Raw genomic sequence first — 19,423 nt, 5'->3', positions numbered from 1 at the left:
GCCCTTGTGCTCACAGCAGCCATCAGCCACAATCTGATGGGCAGACACTCGTTCCTGTTCCACCTCCCCGCTCCCTACAGATGGATGTAAAAACAAACAGAAAAGCAATGAACTCCGGGTCTGCACTCAGAATTCCCTCCCTAAAACCTGGCCTATCAAATCTGCCTCAGGTTGCTGTGCATTGCTGTGCTGGCCCTGCGCAGGGCTGCATCCACTGCCTCACCTTGGAATGTCTCAAAGCGCCACCACTTGCACAACAACCCTTCTGTCCACATTCCCACTCATCAGAGCGGGGTCAAGCACACAGCAAACAAACAAGCAAAAAAAAAAATCCCACCTTGTCCTCAAGCTTTTCCTGGTAACTATTTAAACTTCCATTTCTGTTATGCAAGAGCAGAAATTGCTGAAGCTCTGTTGACTAAAGCTGGTGTTCTAAGAGCTGGCAGCACAAATGGAATCGAGCGCTTAGGAACTGTGTAGAGCTCTCAGTTTTCATCCTGAAGAGCTGCATGGATTTGCCTGGAGGTGCTGCGTGCCTCCAGGAGCTCTGAGTTACACCCTGTGCTAAAGGAGAGGGAAACTCTCGTTTGCTGCAAGCAGGGAGGTTTGTAATGGCTGTGGGAAGCCCTGCTGCTCTGCCCATCACCCAGCAGCCTGCAGAGTGGCAGTCTGAGCTGCCATGAGCCTCTGCCAGTCCAGTTTACACTGCAGTCACTGAATCGATGCCTTTGTCACCCCCTGTCCAGCAATCTGTGTTGATCTGCCTCCCAAACCACGCGTCACCTTTTATTCCGATCCGATGAGAGATCCAGGCCTGGAGATTGGGACAGATACACCGAAGTCCAAACTGTGTGCTGCTGGTTAACTCTGCTAGTCTTGTTCCCGTCTGTGCAGGTGCAGGAGGGGATGTTTAAGTGGCCTTTTAATTGCTAGTAGTTGACCGAGTGTCTGCCCAGCGGCTTCAGGTAGGATCCAGCCCTCAGGGCTGCTTCACAAAGCAGCGCTCGAGTTGCTCCATGATTCCATCCCGTTACAAATGCCACCTGCAGTCCTGTTTTGGAGGGGGTTCAGATGAACTGGAGCGTAACCCAGGGATCCAGCAGAACAGGGCTGTAGGTGAGGGGTTCCACTGTGAGCCAGCAGTGCAGAGGGCGATGTGTCCCCTGGTGCCGTGCTGGAGGGAAGCCTTGGTGTCCCCAGAGCTGCTGTGTGTTCTGCTGGCCTCGTGCCGCCTCTGCACCCGGTTCTAAGCTCTGCTTTTCTCTCTGCCCAGGCTGACACGACTCATCCTCTGACCAAGCACAGGAAAATAGCCTCTTCCTTCCGGGATTCATCTTTATTTGATATTTTCACACTGTCATGCAATTTGCTGAAACAGGTAAGGAAGCCGTCGATTCCTGGGGGCTGCGAGTCGTGGCAGCGGCCTTTGGGCTGACATTGCTTCCAATGCAGATCTCAGAGCTCTGTGTGCTCTGTTCTGCTCTTTAGGAAAGCTTCCACTCGGGTTTATGTTATCTGTGCAGCAATTGCACAGATTTGAGTGGTTCAGCTTTTATCCTTCCAGCTGAACGATGTGTCAGCGTTGACAAATAGCACAAAGAGCGAAAAGCAGGCTTTCTTTTAAAGGTGGTTTAAAACCAGCAGCTCTCGTTCTGCCAGTAACAAAGCGGGGATGTGGGAGTGATTTGAGCTGCTTTTTCTTACCCTAATTTCCAAAGGAAGCACGGCCTGCACACTTACACTGGTTTTCATTCCTTGTGCGCCCTGAGCAGCTCTGGTAACATCTGAATTGAGCTGTTTCTTTCAGCTGAGGATGTATTCGAGTGGGCTTCCTCCACCTTTGTGAAGAGAAGCACCCGGCCGGGTGGCTGAGCTGAGGGTTGGAGCATAGTGCAGCCTTGCTGGTGTTTGTGGAAGGCGTTGAAGCAGGACTGGATTTATCTGAACGCCCAAATCCTTTTGAGAGTAACTGGAGATGGGCTGCCAGAAAGCAGCGCTCACGCTTCTGTCAGCATCCATAAAACAGCAGGCAGTCAGGCAGCCCCAGAAGAATCCCCTCATTGTGGAGGGAGTGAAGAAGACATTCCAGCCCTGCTGGCACAGCTCTTGGCAGTGTCAGCACACTGCAGTGTTATTTGCACCGGGCTTCAGCTGGGAGAGGTTTGTTTTGTTTCGAGCACAGAGCAGCGATAGAAAGCAGAGAGAGGCCGGCCTGGCCCTGGAGTGCAGCCCTGAGTGCTGCATTTAAGCTGCAGTGAAGCCACCTCGTGTCTCAGACCCACCGAGTTCCTTGTGCCACTTGAGAGTGTGCCAGAGCTCTGCAACTGGAGCAGGGCTGATACACATCAGCTGTGCAGCACAAGTGAATGCACTCCTTTCCATCCGAGGGCTGGGAGGAGCGACAGGATGCCCTGCTGCCCGGTGCTGGTCAGCACAATGCGTGTTCTTGAGTTTAACCTCAATAAGAGCTGCTGTGTCTCGGGAATCTCACGGTAGAATTGCATGCTGGCAGGCCTGGCTGCTTCTGTCCTGTGCAGCACAAAGCAGGTGGCAAAGCCCTGTGTTTACCCACCTCACATGAAGACTGAGTGCAGATGCTGTCAGTGGGGCAGCAGCGCTGGCTGCTGTGTGATCCTTGTGGCTGCTGCATCCCCATGAATCTGAGTTGGGCTCCCAGCCTCAGCTGTCACCTGGATTTTCTTACCTATGCTTTTCAAATCCTCCATCTCTTACAGGCTTCTGGGAAGAACCTGAACCTCAATGATGAGAGCCAGCACGGTCTGCTCATGCAGCTTCTAAAGCTCACTCATAATTGCCTGAACTTTGATTTCATCGGCACGTCGACGGATGAGTCCTCAGATGATCTTTGCACTGTGCAGATCCCAACCAGTTGGAGATCAGGTAATCCTGCTGGGGGAAGAGGCCTGGATGGAGGCGTACCAGCTGGAGGTCTGGGTGACTTGAGGAAGCCTTTCTGCACTTGTGCTGGTACCCACAGTGCCAGACATAGAGGCCAATTCAAGAAACAGCCCATTATTTAAGGGGAAAAAAAAAGAAAAGGGCAAAAAAACAGCTATAAATACCAAGTCAGCTCGTCGCCTGTTCTTCACACCCTTCCTCTTCTCACCAGGCATTTTGCAGGCAGCCCCTCTGGCTGCTTTCTTAAAATATTACCCTGTAGTTTTGTCCCAGCGCCACAGAGCAGCTGCTTGATTTCTGGGAAAGCCAGAAAGCAAGTGATGTAAAAAGGTAAAATCCTTTGGAGAGGTTCCTCAGTGCCCTGTGTGACAGCACAGGCCATGCAGGCCTTAGGTTTGTGGAAAGCAGTGACTGGAGCTGTTGCCAATCCAGCGTTCTGTTCTGTTTCAGCATTCTTGGATTCTTCGACCCTTCAGCTGTTTTTTGATCTTTATCATTCCATCCCTCCTTCGTTTTCTCCTCTGGTAAGTGGGCTGTTGGTGTTCCTTACAGACTCCACAACCACAAGGGGTCTGTAGGGCTCATCTGGGATCCTTGCTGTTGGTTGAAGGTCCCAGAAGGACCTCAGGAATTGTTCTGGTGGCGCTGCTGGGCGATTCCTATCCCCACTCACTGGGCATTCGCTACAGCAGCTGCACCTTTGGAATCGATTTGCAGTGAGATTCCAGGGGTTTGAGCTGAGGGTGACTGCATTGCTCCTTCTGGTGTTCTGACCCCTCCTTTCTGCTCATCCCTGTCCGTTCAGGTGTTGTCCTGTTTAGTGCAGATCGCCTCTGTACGCAGATCCCTCTTCAACAACGCGGAACGAGCAAAGTTTCTGTCTCATCTCGTTGATGGAGTCAAGCGAATACTGGAAAACCCCCAGGTGAGAGTTTGAGTGCAGGCACTGCGATTCTGTGCTCCCTCTGCTTCAGGTTCCTTCTGCAGCAATGCTTTCTAATGCACACATCCCACCTTTGGCACTGGGGACAGTGGGGCGACGTTGTGCCGCTCCGTTCCATCTCTGCCTCCTCCCCTTGCTGAGTGGTGCTGTTCTCAGTTCTTTTCTTTTCCCCTCTCAGAGTTTATCAGACCCAAACAACTACCACGAGTTCTGCCGATTGCTGGCCCGATTGAAAAGCAATTACCAGCTGGGGGAGCTGGTGAAGGTGGAGAACTACCCCGAGGTCATCCGACTCATTGCCAACTTCACCGTGACCAGCCTGCAGGTACGAGCTGCTTCGCCTGCCCCCGCTGGCTGTTGCACTTCCTGTGCTGCAGAAGCCCAAACAAGCGGATAAAATAATCACAGCTCACTGATTTCCTTTCCTTTCTGCTGGCTCTTCAGCACTGGGAGTTTGCACCAAACAGTGTTCACTATCTGCTCAGCTTGTGGCAGCGCCTGGCGGCGTCGGTGCCCTACGTGAAAGCCACCGAGCCTCACATGCTGGAAACGTACACACCTGAAGTCACCAAGGCGTACATCACGTCCAGACTGGAATCTGTGCACATCATACTGAGGTATGGAAAGCAGAGAGGTGGCTGCAGGCACTGGGATCTGGCATAGGAGGCTCTGGTGCTTCTGTCCTGAGTTGGTGGAGTCCCCGAGCCTGGGGGTGTTGAAGGAAAGGCTGGGTGTTGTGTTGAGGGACGTGGTTTAGTGGGAGCTGTTGGGAATGGGGGAACGGTTGGACTGGAGGAGCTTGAAGGTCTTTTCCAACCTTGGTGATTCTATGATTCTTTTAGGAGCAGATGTGGCTGCAGGAAGTCCTGCGGGTCACCAGAGGGATTTTGGGGGAAGCTTACCTCAATCTCACCTTCTGTCTACTATTATGCTGTGTTAAACACGCATCTTCTAAGCTTTTCTTGTTCCTTTAGACCTCAGTCACTCATGTTTGAGGTCGATCCGGGTGGTTTCAGAGGTGCTCTCACCCACCCAAATGGCACAATGCCGTTTGCACTCTGAATTCCCCTCCTAACAGAGAGGGAGAAGCACATAAAAAGTGATCCTGTGAATTCTCCATCTGCTGTAGGATGGCACAAATCATGCCTGAAAGTCTCCCCTCTACTTTGAATGGGAAGGCAGCCTGGAGGACCCTGCTGCAGTGCCTTTGTTTGCCTGGGATGAGTTACACCTTGTGTTTGTATGGCAGGCATAGAAAAGTAATCTGTGAACGAAGGGGAGACAGATCAGTTTATCCCTGCTGAGGTACCTGAGGAAGCACGGGTGGAACAGCAGATCTGTGGTTTAATTTTGGTGTTGGTTGCAGTGCTGAGGTTGATGCAGTTAGAGAGAAAGGAAGCTGAAACACGAGGGAAGATGGAAAGCTTGATGTCATAAAGACAGCCAGACAGAGGAGTTGTTGGCACTGAGCTAACCATCTGTAAGCAGAAAGGTGTAAGAAGATCTTGCTCATCCCAGCTCCTCGGGGTCCCTGCACCCAAACCACTCTTGTTTTGCTGATTTATGGCTGCAGCAGCTTTCAGATCACCAGATCAGTCGGTGCAGCTCTGTCACAACAGAGCCCTCGCTCACCGCAGTGCTTGCACCCATGGCAAGCGCCTCCATAGGCTCATCATCCAGGTTGGGCCGCCGCTGCCTTTTCAGCCCTTATCTGAGCTGCTCTCTCGCCATGCAGGGATGGTCTGGAGGATCCCCTGGATGACACCGGCCTGGTGCAGCAGCAGCTGGATCAGCTCTCCACCATCGGCCGGTGTGAGTATGAGAAGACGTGCGCTCTGCTCGTGCAGCTCTTTGACCAGTCGGCCCAGTCCTACCAGGAGCTGCTGCAAAGCGCCACCGCCAGCCCCATGGACGTTGCTGTGCAGGAAGGTGAGCTGTGGGAGAGCAGCGCTGCCAGAAGCCTGCAGTCCTGCTGGAACCCACACAGGGCAGCCAGATTTTGCACGTGTTTCCCTTGGGGAGGTGTTCTGTGGTATGGAATATTGTTGGCTGTGGGCAGACGTTGCCAACACACAGCAGTGCTTGCTGGAGGTGTTGCTGCCCTGTAATTTGCCTGCACACCTTTTTGGGGGAACGATTTCATCCATCTGCCTGCTGGTCCCACAGAGGTGGGTTTTAAGGATGTTCTCTGATCCACGTGATGGGTGATGTGATGCTGCTCTGTGTTTTGTGTGAGGGAGGGTGAGCTGCATTCATCTCAACAACTCTGCCTGGGCAGCAGTTGGCTGGGATGAATAACAGGGAGAAAGCTGCAAACCTCTGTCTGAAGGGGAGTCTGTGTGCAGCACAGGGTGCTCTGCCATTCTTTGGTGTAGGAATCCTTTAACAGCCACAGAAAAAGCAGCACCTTTTTGGAGAGGTGGGTACGGCTGTGTTTCGCCCCTTTCTCTACAACACAGCTGGTTTGCAGGCCCTCCTTGCAGAAATCGGGCACATCAGCACAACTTTAGAGACCACAGCTTCCTTCCGAAGCAGCATTTGATCTCTTGCAGTGCCACTGTGTGGGCAGAGCTCAGTGCTGCTGATTTCTGCAGCAGACACATGGATTTTGACAGGATAAGCGCTGCCTGCTGGCGCTGCACGTGTTTAAATAACACAGGATGCGCTTTTACGAGGCAGCGACTTTCTGCTAAGGAATGGCTTGAAATAACGAACATCTTCCAAGCAGACCTGGCATCCTTCATTCCCTCCCTCGTCAAGACGTGCTTGTTGTGGGGAGCTGTGCTGCTGGTACAGTTGGCACTAAAACAGACACAGAATCCCATCTTTGCCAACCTGAAGTGCAGCTCTCCTCACTTCCTGCCTGCGATGTGAGGCGCCTGGTTCTGATGTCCTCTGTTGGTTGCAGGGCGCCTGACGTGGCTGGTCTACATCATCGGGGCAGTGATTGGTGGTAGGGTCTCATTTGCCAGCACAGATGAGCAGGATGCAATGGACGGCGAGCTGGTCTGTCGGTAGGGATGCTGACTGTTTTCTAGCTGCTCCACTCTTCAAGTCTGTCCAAGAGCTGCTGTCACAAAGCTGTCACCATGTTCTTCCCCTCTCTTTGCTGAGCAGAACAGTGTGGGATTGGCCGTCCTGAAAGAAGGGACTGGCAGCTCAGATTTCTGCTGAGGCTTGGCTAAATTGGGAGGGCTGGGTTGTAAGGAAGAGGGTGAGAGGGGAAGAGCATGAAAGAGGGCAGTTCATCCTGGGCTTAAATGCCTGCGTTGAAGTAGAACTAAATGAATGACGGTTCTCTGAGGTGGGGGGGGGGGAATCTCTTGTTAAAAACCCAAAGTGGGTTTTGTGCTGGATACACTGCAGGTGTTGTAGCCCTGCTGCACGTGTTTAAGGCTTTGTGTTGTCCTCTAACGCCTGATGGATCTGGGGGTGGTAAACCCTCAGTGCAACCACTTGTTGGATGTGAGAATTACAAACAGCCCTGAGCCACAATGAATGCCTTGCAGTTCAGAGCTTAATTGCTGTGCTCTGGAAGGGTGGGAAGAGGAGCTCACCTGGCCAGGTGTGGAAGCTGGTCTGCTGGAGAGCCAAGGCTGATAAATTACACCAAGCATTGGCTTCCCAAGTAGTCACTGAAGGGGAAATGGTGAGACCTCGTGTATATGACAGTCACTCTCAGTGCCATTGTGTATGCTAGGTGTTGATAAGAATCTGTGCTTTGTGGCACTGGCTGGGATGTCACTTCTGCCCCCTGTTTGCTGCACTGTGTCACCCTGCAGTCCCAGCCCTGGTTGCCCTGCACGCAGCTTCCCACAGGGCTCACAACAGAAGCCAGGTGGAGCCTCACTGAGAGGGAAGAAGCAGTGCTTAACAGGCTGCATCCATCCCTGGAGAAGTGGTGCTACAGCACCTGAAACTCCCTGCTTTAGCAAGTTCAATCCAGGGCCTGCCATCCCTGTTGGAAGGGACGTGGAGGCCTTAGAGTGGCCTTGCACAGAAAAGCAATGCATGCCAGTCGGCCTTGTCACTTTAGTTAACTGCTGACCCAAAGCAGCAATGCAGCAAGTAAAAAGCACTGCTGGAAGCAGCCCTGGGTGCCTGAAGCCCCTCAGCGCTCCTGCATCCAGCAGCAGTGACCTCTGTTTCCCCCCTCCTTGCAGGGTGCTGCAGCTGATGAACCTGACGGACTCACGGCTGGCACAGGCTGGCAATGAGAAGTTGGAGCTTGCCATGCTGAGCTTCTTTGAGCAGTTCCGGAAGATCTATATTGGAGATCAGGTGCAGAAGTCTTCCAAGGTAATCTCCTTTGTGTCTTTTGCCATGCCAAGGGCAGTCGTAGCTTCACTGTGTCCAGTTTTGGGCCCCTCACTGCAAGAAAGGCATTGAGGCCCTGGAACGTGTTCAAAGGAGGGCAACGAAATGGTGAGGGGTCTGGAGCACAGGGCTGATGAGGAGAGGATGAAGGAGCTGGGAATGTTCAGCATGGAGAAGAGGAGCTCAGGGGAGACCTCATTGCTCTCTATGGATGCCTGAAGGGAGGCTGCAGTGAGCTGGGGGTCGGCCTCTGCTCTCATGTCATCAGTGATAGGAGCAGAGGAAATGGTTTCAAGCTACGGCAGGGGAGATTCAGGCTGGACATGAGGAAGAATTGCTGGTCAGAAAGGGTGGTCAGGCACTGCAATGGATGCCCAGGGAGGTGGGGGAGGCACCGAGCCTGGGGGTGTTGAAGGAAAGGCTGGATGTTGTGTTGAGGGACGTGGTTCAGTGGGAGCTGTTGGGAATGGGGGAACGGTTGGGTGATCTTGAAGGTCTTTTCCAACCTTGGTGATTCTATGGTTCTATGATTCACTTTTTGGGATGAAAGCAGGTGGCACTTAGGAGACTTGCCTGCTCTGGATCTGCGTTAACGCTTCAAACCCTGAGCTGCTCTGTGTGCGTGGGGAAGGAGGCAGAAATGGTGACAGCAGCCTTAAGCTTGAGCTCTGGGTTCGGTTTTATCCCCCAGCTTCCTTCTGTGACTTCACAGAGGCCCTTAAGGCTCCATACACGTGAAAGTCACTTGATCCAACACCCAGCAGAAGCCAAGCCGTCGTATCTGTGCCTGGTTTCCTCAGCTCTGAAGCGAATAGCCATTTCTTAATTACAAGGCAGCGGTAGATGGACCGGACTCTGGGTGCCTTGGTGCATCTTGACAGGCAGAAGAGAACTCTCAGAACACAAGGAACAGGAACAGCCTTGTTTCAGAGCTGGGTTCTCTGCCAGCATCCTGTGGCTGCGAAGGGAGGACGAATGGAAATGAAGTGATCCTGGATCGCTCGTTGCTTTATGGGCACTTTCTGAGTCGCTGCTGTCTTTCCCTCCAGCTGTACCGCCGTCTCTCAGAGGTCCTGGGGCTGAACGATGAGACCATGGTCCTGAGCGTCTTCATAGGGAAAATGTAAGTGTTCCTGACTGCAGGCAGCGGAGGTTCCAGGGCTTGTTGGAAGGTGTAACCAGGAAGACTGGAATGTGAGGGAGTGCTGTTGTGTAAAAGCAGTAACATCTGGCTGCTTGAGAGAATTACAGGCTGTGATCAAGGGCTGACTTAAACGATCACGCAGGATGGATTGATGCACTGTGGATTGTAGCCTGGGCTGTGGAGACACAACAGGAACCCGTACACCAGGATGACGGATTCTTTTTTCAGTGCCTGCTCAGTGAAACCACTCAGAGAGGGGGACATGGAAAGCTCTGTGTGCAGGGCGCTGCTCCTTCAGAGCCATTTGTGCTGGTCGGTGCCAGGGTAGCGCAGGTCCTTTCCCTACAGCTCTTCCACCCCAGCGCTCAGCTCTCTGGCCCCAGCCTGTCTGTGGCTGTGCTCTGGTAGCATTCCCAAGCAGCTCCCCAGCTCCAGGCCGAATCCCAGTGCCGTGTGCCTGGGGCTGTGCTGTGCTCTCCGAGCTCCCTTGGCTTCTGTAGCATCGCCCCCTGGTTAGGTGCACCCTGGTTAGGTGCACGGGCCTTTGCCCGCCCTCACGCGCCTGAGCTGCGCCTTGTCGAGGGGTGAAGTGGCTCTCCTGGAAAAGAAGCAAGGGCTACTAGAATTCTGCAGCTGACAGTGGATGGTGCAGGTGCAGAATTGCATACGTCTGCATGTAGTCACTGCCGCAGAATTCTCTTACCCTTGCTGCAGAAACCAGCCCTGGAGTGCCACAGAATTCCAAGGGCCTGGGTATGGGCCAGTGTAGCTTGGGAGCCAAGTAGTGAAGATTATCTGAAGGATAATTTTCTAGTCAACCAAATGTAAGTACAGTGATTTTATACCAATATTTCGTGGCTTGTAATGTCTGTGGTTTTGGTGGAGGGTGGAGCTGCCGATGTCGGGTGACTTTGGACCAGAAAAATCCTCTGCGCAGCCAAGGGGAGGCCGAGCAAAGCCCTCTGACCTGTGCTGTTCTCTCCCCTAGCATCACCAACCTGAAGTACTGGGGTCGATGTGAGCCCATCACCTCCAAGACGCTGCAGCTGCTCAACGACCTCTCCATCGGATATCCTTTGCCCAAGAGCTGTGGGTGCAGGACAGAGGGCAGAGCAGCCAGGTGCTCGGCTGGAACAGCGGCGCTCTGCGTCCCCCAGATGGCCGAACTGCTTCACCTCGTGGCTGCTGACAAGACAGCGAGTGCAGGTGCTTCAGCGCCGCGTTGTTGGGCTGCTGAGGTGTAACCAAAGGCTTTAGCACCATCCTCTCCAACTTGGGATCGTTTGCAGTTCACCATCCACAGTGTTGATTTGTTCTCGGTCGTGGTCTGCTCGATGCCCTCCTATTTGTTCTTCCTGATAAGAGTTTAGAAGCAAATCCCTTCAGCTCTCTGCAGCAGAGGCGTGCAGCTTGGTGAGGGCTGCTCTCGAGACAGATGGGAGAGAACCTACAGCACAGTTAATAAAACAGACCCAAGTCTTGCCCCAGTCTCGCCCTAGAAAGCGCTTTGCAGGCATTGCAGGTGGTTCTGCTGCGTGCAGCTTCCTTAACCCCCCCCTTACGTACAGCAGCGTCAGAAAGCTGGTGAAGCTGAGCGCTGTGCAGTTCATGCTGAACAATCACACGGTAAGTGCCTCACCACCAACTCTGCCCTCTGGAGCTGAGGTAACCCCCAATTTTAGCACTTGGACTCAAAGTTTTCCTCTCTTCCATCATGCTTAAAAACAGGATCTCTTTGTCTGCCCTTCAATTTGGAGGGGCTGTAATTACACGCTGCCTTCCATCCCACAAGGCCTAACGTGGGGCTGTTTTACTCTGCACCAAAAGACAGCTGTGTGCAGTGGGAGGCAGTCAGCACCGCTGCCATGCAGACAGAAGGGCAGCAGCACTGCTTACAGAAGTTAAAGCCAATTCCAATGCCCCAGCTTTCAGGGCAGAAGCGCTGATTCGGAGGAAGCTGTGGGGTAGCAGCGCTGCTCCTCACTGCCCTGGGATGCTGATTGGAAATCCAGAGTGTCCCAGTGAGCAGCAGAGTGCAGAGGGCTTCTGCCCCTCCTCCGTTCGATGCTGCAGCCATGGGAGCCGTGTCCTCTGACCGGCTGAACGGGGCGCTTTGTTCCTCCGGCTGGGGGATGTTTTACAGGCAGAGCTCTGGTCCAGGAGCTGCATTTGGTTTGGCTCCGTAGGGCTGCTGCTTTCCCACGTGTGAAGGCAGAGCAAGCAGGGATCTGGCAGCAGGGACTGCTTTTGTACATGGGACACCTGAAGGAGCCCCACGAGGGCAGATGGCCGCTGTGCTGTGGAGGCAGAGCAAGGCTTCCTCGTGGCTCCGGGGCAGTTCCGGATGAAGTGCAGGGATCTGCTGGCAGCCAGGGGGGCTGGGTGGGCAGCGCAGCTCCCTGCAACCTGCCGGCACGGTGCGTGTTGCCCTCTGCTGGTGCTCTGACATCCCGCACGGCTTCCTCGCCATTGCTGCAAAGGCTCAGCGTTAGGCAGGAGAACGAGGAACCCAGCAGCCTCCTCCAGCAGCTGGTTCTCCTTTAACCTGCCTCTTCTGTTTGCAGAGTGAGCACTTTTCCTTCCTGGGCATTAACAATCAGTCCAACCTGACTGACATGAGATGTCGGACTACGTTCTACACGGCACTCGGGCGTCTTCTCATGGTGGATTTAGGTACCTGGGGCTTTGTGTGGGATCCAGAGCTAAGCAGTAACTGTGTGGTTTGGATGCTGGCCCCGCACTGCGCTGAGCCCTGCTATTGAGAGAGCAGCAAGCTCCTCCAGAAAGGAAGCCAGGATGGGAAAAGCTAAATGGGGAGTGAGAAAGGAAGGGAAAGAAGCTGGAGACCGGGACCGAGTTGTTCCTTTGTCCTGGGATGGCAGGGTTCACTCCAAGCCTGTCCTGTAGGTTGGATGTTGGCAGTGATGGAGCAGCTGCCTGGCAGCGCAGGGCCTCCCTGCTGTGTGGGTGACCAGAGTCTGCATGGCTCAGAGAGGCAGAGCTGCAGGGATGGGCAGTCTGTTTCCTCCCGATTTCTGTCTCATTTCAGGAGAAGATGAGGATCAGTACGAGCAGTTCATGCTTCCCCTGACAGCTGCCTTTGAGACTGTGGCACAGATGTTCAGCACAAATACCTTCAACGAACAAGAGGCAAAAGTAAGTTGGTGCAACCTTGCCTGCTGTCTGTGCCGCCCTCTGCTAAGACAGGTTTGTGGCTGGGGCGACCGGTGCTTTCCTGCCGTTACGTGGAGAAGCAGGGATGTCCTGTGTGCTCCTCCAGGTCGAGGTGCAGTTCATAATTCAAGGTGTGAGGCTTAGCAGGCAGCTGGGAGCACTAGTTAGGAACCCTAACTCAGCTTAAAGAAGCTTTCTGGCACTTCAGAGGACAAACTGTCCCACCTGGATGGGCAGCAGCCATGGGAACACGCTGCTGCTGGGGTGGGAGGAAGGGAGGCAGCTGTGGGCTGGAGGGGCCCGGATCCTTTTAACGTGGTTTTCTTTTGCAACGCAGAGAACTTTGGTTGGTTTGGTGAGAGACTTGAGGGGAATCGCCTTTGCCTTCAACGCCAAGACCAGCTTCATGATGCTGTTTGAGTGGATGTATCCTTGCACATGCTGTCTGTGGAGCCCTTCTGCTGGGAGCTCCGACTGCATCCCAGTGCCCTGCTCTTCCTGCTGAACTCAGGCTGGGGTTTTTCTTGGCTTCTCTATGGCCCGGTGCCTGCAGGCCCTCAGACAGCTCTGACTTGCTCTGTCTGCAGCCACGTCAACACAGCCATCAGCTCAGAGCTGAACTCTTGGGCTTCTTCCAAACGGGCCTCCAGAGATTTGACCTGGAAAGCACAAAGGCTCTTCATGGGCCTCGTGCATCCCAGCACCAACGAAAGCTTTCCTTGTGCTCACTGGGCACCTGCACTCCAAATGTCCCTCGGGTGCTGAAGATCCGCTGCCTGTTCCACTCTGTTTTGTCCAAAGCCCTTTTGGTTCTGGTTTGTGCTGTTAAAAGCAGTGAGCACACAATTCCTTCCATGCACCAGCAAGGTTCTTCTCTCCTCTCACCTGTAAGGTAAAGCAGACACCAGCAAGCAGCACCAGCTCTGCTTAGCCTTGTCCACAGGCTGCTTCACAAGGACGCAGCGCACAAAGCGAGGCTTTTGGTATAGAAACAGGGACCTTTCTTTTTCACACGAAGCAACGAAGCTCCTTAGCTCTCACCTCCCAGCTACCCATCCTACATGCCAATCCTACAGCGGGCCATTGAGCTCTGGTACCACGACCCAGCCTGCACGACGCCTGTGCTCAAACTGATGGCTGAGCTGGTGCATAACAGGTAGGAACCCCAGTGGCTGCAGGCTGCCAGAGATGGGTGCCCTTCTGCTGCTTCAGCCATAGGCTGGCTGTTGACAGCCCTGTTTGCTTTGCTTTGCTTTACTCATACCACCAAGAGTGGGAGGGGGGGAAAACCTCAGCGGGGGGAGGACAGCTGATGGCTTATAGACAGCAGTTATGGCTCAGTGAGACCAAGAGAAACCTGACGAAGCGCTGAGTTTTGAGCCTGTGTCTGTAAGGAAGCAGGAGAGCTGTGTGGATTGGCCAAAGCTGCCCTTAAATCCCGCCTGGCAGCAGCTGATGGCTTCTGCCTCGAACCACGAGCTCCCTGCCAGCGCTGAGGGACCTCTGACGCCATGCAGATCGTTCACAGCCTGTCTGCTGTAGCAGTGGAAGGCTGCCAGGGTGCTGCTCGGGCCTGCGGCCAGCTGAACGCAGCCCTGGAGGAAGGGAGCATCGTCGCAGCCGAGTGGAAAGGACAGAAGGTTCAGACGTGGTCATTGCAGGGCTCTTGAGAATCCCTGCAGGCAGACTGAGCACGGCCCAATGGCGCCTTTGTGCCAGGACAAACCTTCCTGCAAAAGCCACTCGTTTATTTCAGAGGTGACCTGAACAGCTTCAGTTTGGAGATCTATTCACTGCAGGGCTGGAAATGCCAAGCTGTGAACTTTTGGTCACGTTATGAATAGGAGGCGGTCAGCAGCGCTGCCTTCCAAGATGCTGGCTGTGTTTGTGTACAGCAGCCTGGCGACCGTCGCCACGGCACAATTCCCACCCTCAGCCTCCTTGTATTCCTGACGTCTGCAGCACGTAGGGCCCTTTCTTCTGCAAGCAGAGCCTGGCTGGCCCTGGGTGCCCACAGCCTGCTGGTGCTGAGCAGCAGAAGTCAAGCAGAGCAGAGGCGCTCAGGGAGGAGCGTGGCTCTGCAGTGTGAGCTCCTTTCCGTTCCCACCTACGGCTCAGCTTCAGTTCCTCTGCTGTCTTTTAGGTCCCAACGGCTGCAGTTTGACGTGTCCTCGCCGAATGGCATCCTGCTCTTCAGAGAGACCAGTAAAATGATAACTACGTACGGTGCGTGCCCAGGGGCTGCAGGCAGCTCGGCCTGCACAGCTCCTCTGCATGGGGAGGGGGGCTGGGGGGCAGCGCTGGGATGCAGGGAGCTGCTGCTGCTTTAAGTGCTGGGTAGTGGGGCTCATTCACTGGAAAACATGGAAGAAATGACAGCAGTGAGCAGGAAGCCTGGCTGAGCCCCTCGTGGGTGTGCAAGCTGACAAGGGCAGGCCTGCAGAGCAAGTGGAAGGCAGCCCTGTGCTCACGCATCCAGCAGCAGAGCCGTGCCTTCAGCTCAGTCCTGAACTGTTGGCTGGAAATCAATCTGCTGGTGGCACCTCGGGGCTCTGCCTTTGTCTTGTTGCTGTTTCACCTTCGCCCCGGGGCAGAAGGGGATGGAATGCAGTGGCTGAAACACTGAGTCCTGTGCCGTGCTCCCACAGGAAATCGAATCCTAACGCTTGGGGAGGTGCCGAAGGATCAAGTCTACGCCTTGAAGCTGAAGGGCATTTCCATCTGCTTCTCCATGCTGAAGGCCGCGCTGAGCGGCAGCTACGTCAACTTTGGGGTGTTCCGTCTGTACGGGGACGACGCACTGGACAACGCCTTGCAAACCTTTATCAAGCTTCTGCTCTCCATCCCTCACAGCGACCTCCTGGTGAGCAGGCAGCAGCGTCAGCATGCAGTCGTACAGGAAAGCAATACTTGAATCATAGAAGCCCAGTTTGGCACAGCAGGAAATTGCAGCTCCTGCCCCATGTGTGGCTGCAGGTCCTGCACTGAGGGCCGCCTGCTGCTCCTCCCCCAGCAGGGCAGGCTCCAAACCTCAGCAGAACAATCCCCAAAGGCCGCTGCTTCTCTTCCTTGCAGTGAAGGGCTTTTCCTCCCTGCGTTGCCTGTGGGCAGAGGTTGGCACCTGCTCTCTGTATCCACCACCATCAGCACTTATGGTGCCACCCGCTTGCTGAAGGCTTCCACCTTTGCTCCTGTGCAACAACCCGTTTGGTGGCAGAGCTTTGAGGCTCCCAGCACGGCCCTGCTGCTCCAAACAGTGAGGAGGGACGGCAGCCCATCGCTCGCCATCTCCCTCTCAGCAGCAATTTGAAAGGAGCTGCATTGGGTTCTGTGGGCAGACAGGAGAGCTGCCCTGCTCAGGGTTTTTTGTGGCACCGACTGCAGGAAGAACCACCAGCTTGGGCTGCTGGAGCTGCTGGGTGGGTTTGGAGGTGAGGCAGACAGCTGCTGTCCCTGCACCCCCAGCTTTGGCAGCAGGCAGCAAATGCTCCCCTTCAGAAGGGAAAGATGTTCAGATAGAGCAGCGTTGGGAGCTGGCTGTGTTGGTGGAGCCTGTTTGCAAGGCAGGCGGTGGGAAAGGAGGGAGAAAACGTTGTTGGCCCATCGGTTACAATGCAGGAAAGCTTTGTTCTCTTCTCCAGGAGCTGCAGTGAGCAGTTTTGAGGTGGTAAACGGGTGGGTTGGTGTGCAGGAGGTCTGTGCTGGGTTGTAGGGCGGCCAGGAGGCCTGAGGCTCCCTCTCTCTCCCTGCAGGACTATCCCAAGCTCAGCCAGTCGTACTATTCCTTGCTGGAAGTTCTGACCCAGGACCACATGAACTTTATAGCCAGTCTGGAGCCTCACGTAATCATGTATATTCTCTCTTCCATTTCAGAAGGCCTCACTGCACTGGGTAACTACCTCTGCTCTCTGTCGTTCACCTTGTAGGGCTTTGGTTTGGGAGTGGGGAAAAGATCCTGGCTGCTATTTGGAGCTGATGGAGGTTGGCTGGGGAGGGGGGGGGCCGATGCTCTGGGAGGTGAGAACCACCCACAGCCAATGGCAGCGTTTCCCTGGGTTCCCAGCTGTGTGTGAGCAGCATCCCAACCTTCTGCCTCTTTCCCTCTTCCTGCAGACACCATGGTTTGCACGGGCTGCTGCTCCTGTTTGGACCACATCGTCACCTATCTCTTCAAGCAGCTGTCTCGCAGCACCAAGAAGAGGACCACCCCTCTGAGCCAGGAGAGCGACCGCTTTCTGCACATCATGCAGCAGCACCCTGAGATGATCCAGCAGGTGAGGACGGCCCTCAGCCCCCCCTGAGCCCCGGCTGCTCCTGCTGTCAGCTCCTGCAGCGCCGCCCCGGGTTTAAACTGAGGCAGAGGCATTTTTGGCCACCGCAGCTCCTTCCTGCACCTCATGGAATGGCAGGGCTGCTGCAGAGCCACGGTTGGGGCTGTGGTTCTCCCCATGCAAGGGAGGATTCTCCTTGTGGTGCTGGCAGTCGATAGAAGCGAAGCCAAGTGATGCAGAGCGCTGCTTTCAGACACCTTCCATCACCTTGGAGCAGGGCAGGGGTGCTCTGTGCTCACAGCAGGGCCCTGCAGTGTCCCCCTGTTGCCCCAGGCTGTGCTCAGAGCTCACAGAACCACCCTGTGCTCCTCTCCAGCTGCTCCCCCCACCATTTCCCACCCTTGGGTGCCAACGTCAGCACAGCCCCACTGAAGGCAGGGCGCCTTGCGAGGAGCTCAAGTGGAGCTGAAGCCGTTGGGGCCAGAAGCTGCTTTTCAAGGGTAAAAGAGAATCTTCCAAAGCAGCTCGGTCAAATGCAGGCTTTAATTCCTCCTGCTTCATAACGAGGCCACGAAGCACAAAGCTGTGCAGGCTGCAGGAGGATCCCAGAGCTGTCTGTGCATGGAGGCACTGGTTGAGATGGGAGGATCCTGCTCTGGTCCGGCTGGGAGCAAACGCCTCCAAAACAGGGAGCAGGGCTGGGCTGGAAGGATCTCAGCTCCGTTTTCCTCTTGCAGATGCTGTCAACTGTGCTGAATATCATCATCTTCGAAGACTGCAGGAACCAGTGGTCCATGTCGCGGCCTCTGCTCGGCCTGATTCTGCTCAACGAGAAGGTAATGAGCTCAGCAGAAGGTGATGCTGCACTGCTGGCCTGGGAGCAGGGGGGGGGGGGAGTCAGGGTGCTAATTACCCTCATTTTTAATGAATTCCTCATCTCTGAGGGCACCAGAGGAGCCGTGAGGCTTCCTGGAGGGCATTGTGCATCCCAGAGCTGAGCTGGCTGGGCTCTGGAAGTTAACCCAGCCTTTGGAAGTTAACCCAGCCTTTAGAAGTTAACCCGGCCTTTGGAAGTTAACCCAGCCTTTGGAAGTTAACCCAGCCTTTGGAAGTTAACCCAGCCTTTAGAAGTTAACCCGGCCTTTGGAAGTTAACCCAGCCTTTGGAAGTTAACCCAGCCTTTGGAAGTTAACCCAGCCTTTGGAAGTTAACCCAGCCTTTCTGTAGCAGCTCACCCAGCCTTTCAGAGTTAACCCAGTCTTTCCAAGCTCACCCAGCCTTTCCTTTCCAAGCTCACCCAACTGTTCCCTGGCAGCTCACCCAGCCTTTGGAAGTTAACCCAGCCTTTCCATAGCAGCTGCCCCAGCCTTTCCAAGCTCACCCAGCCTTTAGAAGTTAACCCAGCCTTTCCAAGCTCACCCAACTGTTCCCTGGCAGCTCACCCAGCCTTTCAGAGTTAACCCAGCCCTTGCACAGCAGCTCACCCAGCCTTTGGAAGTTAACCCAGCCTTTCAGAGTTAACCCAGCCTTTCCCTGGAAGCTAAGCCAGCCTTTCCAAGCTCACCCAGCCTTTGGAAGCTCACCCAGCCTTTCTGTAGCAGCTCACCCAGCCTTTCAGAGTTAACCCAATCTTTCCAAGCTCACCCACCCTTTCCATAGCAGCTCACCCAACCTTTCCAAGCTCACCCAGCCTTTCTGTGGCAGCTCACCCAGCCTTTGGAAGTTAACCCAGCCTTTCCATAGCAGCTCACCAAGCCTTTCAGAGTTAACCCAGCCTTTCCAAGCTCACCCAACTGTTCCCTGGCAGCTCACCCAGCCTTTCAAAGTTAACCTAGCCCTCACACAGCAGCTCACCCAGCCTTTCCATAGCAGCTCACCCAACCTTTCCATAGCAGCTCACCCAGCCTTTCCCTGGAAGCTAAGCCAGCCTTTCCAAGCTCACCCACCCTTTCCATAGCAGCTCACCCAACCTTTCCAAGCTCACCCAGCCTTTGGAAGCTCACCCAGCCTTTCCATAGCAGCTCACCCAGCCTTTGGAAGCTCACCCAGCCTTTCTCCCCCCCCAGTACTTCTCGGACCTGAGGAACAGCATTGTGAACAGCCAACCCCCCGAGAAGCAGCAGGCCATGCACCTCTGCTTCGAGAACCTGATGGAAGGCATCGAGCGCAACCTCCTCACCAAGAACAGGGACAGGTGGGTGCCCGGCACGGGGCCGGGGGGGGAGGGAAGGAGGAGGAGGGCAGGGGAGGCCGAGGAGCCGCAAGGAAACGCCGTGCCTCTCCTTCAGGTTCACGCAGAACCTGTCGGCCTTCAGACGGGAGGTGAACGACTCCATGAAGAACTCCACCTACGGGGTCAACAGCAACGACATGATGAGCTGACGGCTCGCGGCTCCTCCCGCACGGCGCAGCGTCCTCTCCGGCCCGGCCCACAGGGCTTCCCGTTTTCCGATGGAAAGCAAAGCAGGGCCCATTTCCAATCCTTGCTCTCCCCCCTGGGGGCTGAGAGAAGGCGGCGCTGCTTTGGCCCCGCGCTCCGCGGCCGTAGGGAGGAAAGGGAGCGAGGAGGGGGGCGGGCGGCAGGGGGCGCTCGTGGTGCCGTGGGGGGGGGTGGAAGGGTGGAAGGGCGGCGATGGGCGCCGGCACGGCGGCTCC

At 55.1% G+C, this 19,423-nt stretch overlaps 1 protein-coding gene across 2 annotated transcripts in view; it reads left to right on the top strand.

Annotated features, from left to right (window-relative positions):
• Nucleotides 1–19,367, top strand: part of XPO7 (exportin 7) — a 31,777-nt gene extending 12,410 nt beyond the window's left edge. For both annotated transcript variants that reach the window (XM_048928043.1, XM_048928042.1), the window contains exons 6-28: nt 1,274–1,378; nt 2,736–2,901; nt 3,370–3,443; nt 3,725–3,844; nt 4,041–4,187; nt 4,307–4,479; nt 5,598–5,791; nt 6,771–6,876; nt 8,026–8,161; nt 9,229–9,302; nt 10,312–10,392; nt 10,886–10,949; nt 11,888–11,996; nt 12,373–12,479; nt 12,835–12,923; nt 13,546–13,653; nt 14,641–14,723; nt 15,146–15,360; nt 16,250–16,388; nt 16,611–16,771; nt 17,506–17,604; nt 18,835–18,962; nt 19,057–19,367. In XM_048928043.1, the coding sequence (XP_048784000.1) occupies nt 1,274–1,378; nt 2,736–2,901; nt 3,370–3,443; nt 3,725–3,844; nt 4,041–4,187; nt 4,307–4,479; nt 5,598–5,791; nt 6,771–6,876; nt 8,026–8,161; nt 9,229–9,302; nt 10,312–10,392; nt 10,886–10,949; nt 11,888–11,996; nt 12,373–12,479; nt 12,835–12,923; nt 13,546–13,653; nt 14,641–14,723; nt 15,146–15,360; nt 16,250–16,388; nt 16,611–16,771; nt 17,506–17,604; nt 18,835–18,962; nt 19,057–19,150 (2,772 nt within the window). In that variant the 3' untranslated portion in view covers nt 19,151–19,367. The remainder of the gene's footprint in view (nt 1–1,273; nt 1,379–2,735; nt 2,902–3,369; nt 3,444–3,724; nt 3,845–4,040; nt 4,188–4,306; nt 4,480–5,597; nt 5,792–6,770; nt 6,877–8,025; nt 8,162–9,228; nt 9,303–10,311; nt 10,393–10,885; nt 10,950–11,887; nt 11,997–12,372; nt 12,480–12,834; nt 12,924–13,545; nt 13,654–14,640; nt 14,724–15,145; nt 15,361–16,249; nt 16,389–16,610; nt 16,772–17,505; nt 17,605–18,834; nt 18,963–19,056) is intronic.
• The last annotated feature ends 56 nt before the right edge of the window (nt 19,368–19,423 follow it).

Source organism: Lagopus muta, chromosome 27 (assembly GCF_023343835.1).
Source record: "Lagopus muta isolate bLagMut1 chromosome 27, bLagMut1 primary, whole genome shotgun sequence".
NCBI classification, from domain to species: Eukaryota; Metazoa; Chordata; class Aves; order Galliformes; family Phasianidae; genus Lagopus; species Lagopus muta.
This window is presented reverse-complemented; position numbering and strand designations above follow the sequence as displayed.